This window comes from Apaloderma vittatum, unplaced genomic scaffold (genome assembly GCF_000703405.1).
Source record: "Apaloderma vittatum isolate BGI_N311 unplaced genomic scaffold, ASM70340v1 scaffold38764, whole genome shotgun sequence".
In the NCBI taxonomy this organism is placed as follows: Eukaryota; Metazoa; Chordata; class Aves; order Trogoniformes; family Trogonidae; genus Apaloderma; species Apaloderma vittatum.
Genome location: NW_009713939.1, coordinates 4,005 through 5,797, shown reverse-complemented (window position 1 = coordinate 5,797; position 1,793 = coordinate 4,005). Strand labels below are relative to the sequence as shown.

General features: G+C 56.9%; 1 protein-coding gene across 1 annotated transcript in view; it reads left to right on the top strand.

Annotated features, from left to right (window-relative positions):
• Positions 1 to 1,793, top strand: part of POLR2C (polymerase (RNA) II (DNA directed) polypeptide C, 33kDa) — a gene marked incomplete at its 5' end in the record, with an annotated part of 5,503 nt that overhangs the window by 1,498 nt on the left and 2,212 nt on the right. The window contains one exon of the mRNA XM_009868553.1: positions 615 to 783. Coding sequence (XP_009866855.1) covers positions 615 to 783 — 169 coding nt within the window. The remainder of the gene's footprint in view (positions 1 to 614; positions 784 to 1,793) is intronic.

Here is a 1,793-nt window from a genome sequence, read left to right as displayed (position 1 = left end):
ACACCCTCTCTGGTTCAAGTCCCTTCATCATCCTTGTAGCTCCAACGGAGAGCTACGAGGATGATGAAGGGAGTAGGTCCCAAGGAGACTCTGCACCCTCTCTGGGCAGCCTGGGCCAGGGCTCCGGCACCCGCACAGGGAAAAAGTTTTTCCCAGTGTTTTTGTGGAACCTCCTGAGCCCCAGCTTGCACCTGTTGCCCCTTGTCCTGTCACTGGACATCCCTGAGAAGAGCCTGGCTCCGTCCTCCTGACGCTCCCCCTTGACATATTTATCAACATGAATGAGGTTTTGTTTTAAAGGTTATCCCCAGAACTGAATCCCTGTGTCAGAGGGTGCTTCTCTCTCTCTTTTGTGAGTTTGGGAGACAGCGAAGATGCAGAGCACCGTGCCGGCTGCTCTTGTTTGGGAGCACGAGCTGTGCCTCTTGCCTTTTACTTAGCAAGATGTTTCCTGGCTGCTCTGAGGACACAGACGAGCCCCTCTGAGCATCCACCCGAGCCCTGGTGACATCTTCCCTGGAGTGGGAGGGGCTAAAAATTCCCACTTTTGCCCTCGTGTGATCTGCACACTCCTTTCTCCCCTGCAGCCTTCTCAAACTCTGCTTTTTGCGCAGACATCCTCATCGTGAAGCTGCGGAAGGGGCAGGAGCTGAGGCTGCGGGCCTACGCCAAGAAGGGCTTTGGCAAGGAGCACGCCAAGTGGAACCCCACGGCCGGCGTCGCCTTCGAGTACGACCCGGACAACGCGCTGAGGCACACGGTGTACCCCAAACCGGAGGAGTGGTAAGTCCTGGTGCCTGTCTGGAAAGGATTTCCCAAAAGGCACCGACATTTCCGTGCTGGGGAACGTAATTCAGGTCGGGAAGTGATCAGGAGCGTTCCTGTCGCTTCCTCTTGTGGATTTTACAGCCCTCTTTGTTTGAGGGAGCCCGGCGTGTGGCTCTGGTTTTACCCACACGTCTCACCCCAGGAGTGTGAGCTCTGGCAGCTCTCTTTTGTGAGCTGGCCCTTTGCTCTGACGTCGTTTTGCACCGGTAGCGTGCTGCCTCTTATTTAAAAGTAACGTGATTTTGCACTTGATGTGCTGCTCAGCTGCTTTGTCCAGGGCGAGGACTTCACCGAGCAGCGCTTTTTGGTGAGTAGATCCTGAGCTGCACCTGGCTCTGTGGCCCGGTGGCCGCCCGGTGATGTCCTTTCATCGAGCTCCCCAGAGGTACAGCCAGTCTGAATTTCACACCTCAGCCACACCACTGGAGGTTTCTGCTCGGGAGTGGCTGGATTTGCACTCAGGAGACTTGAGAAGCCTTTTGGTGCTGAGGGTGGAGATGCGGGCGAATCCATAATGTGGAATCTGCCCACAGCCAGCCCAGCCCTGTTGTACAGACCGAAGGAGCGAACCCTGCTTGGCTTTGGTGGGCTCCGTGGGGCACGTTTGTGGGTCCGGTTCAGTCAGTCTGCGTGAGAACGGGACGTGCCGGGCTCCTTCTGCACTTCGTCGGGGCGGTGCTCTGGGATCTGTGGTAGGAACCGGGTTGGCTGGTAGCGCTGGAAACCTGGCAACGGGCATTTTCCTTCGTGTTGATGAGTCCAAGACACATGGACTGAAGCTGGGCTGTGGAAACCGCCAGATCCAGGCAGGGCTGGGAAGCGGAAGGTCCCCGAGAGGCCGGTTGCTGTGAGGCGTCGCACGAACTGACGTGCCGGCCCGTCCTTTGTCACAGACAGTTTTGGGGGTGGAACTGGATAGTTTTGAAGCTCCCAAAGGATTGGCAGCAGGGAAATCATTTGGAGAG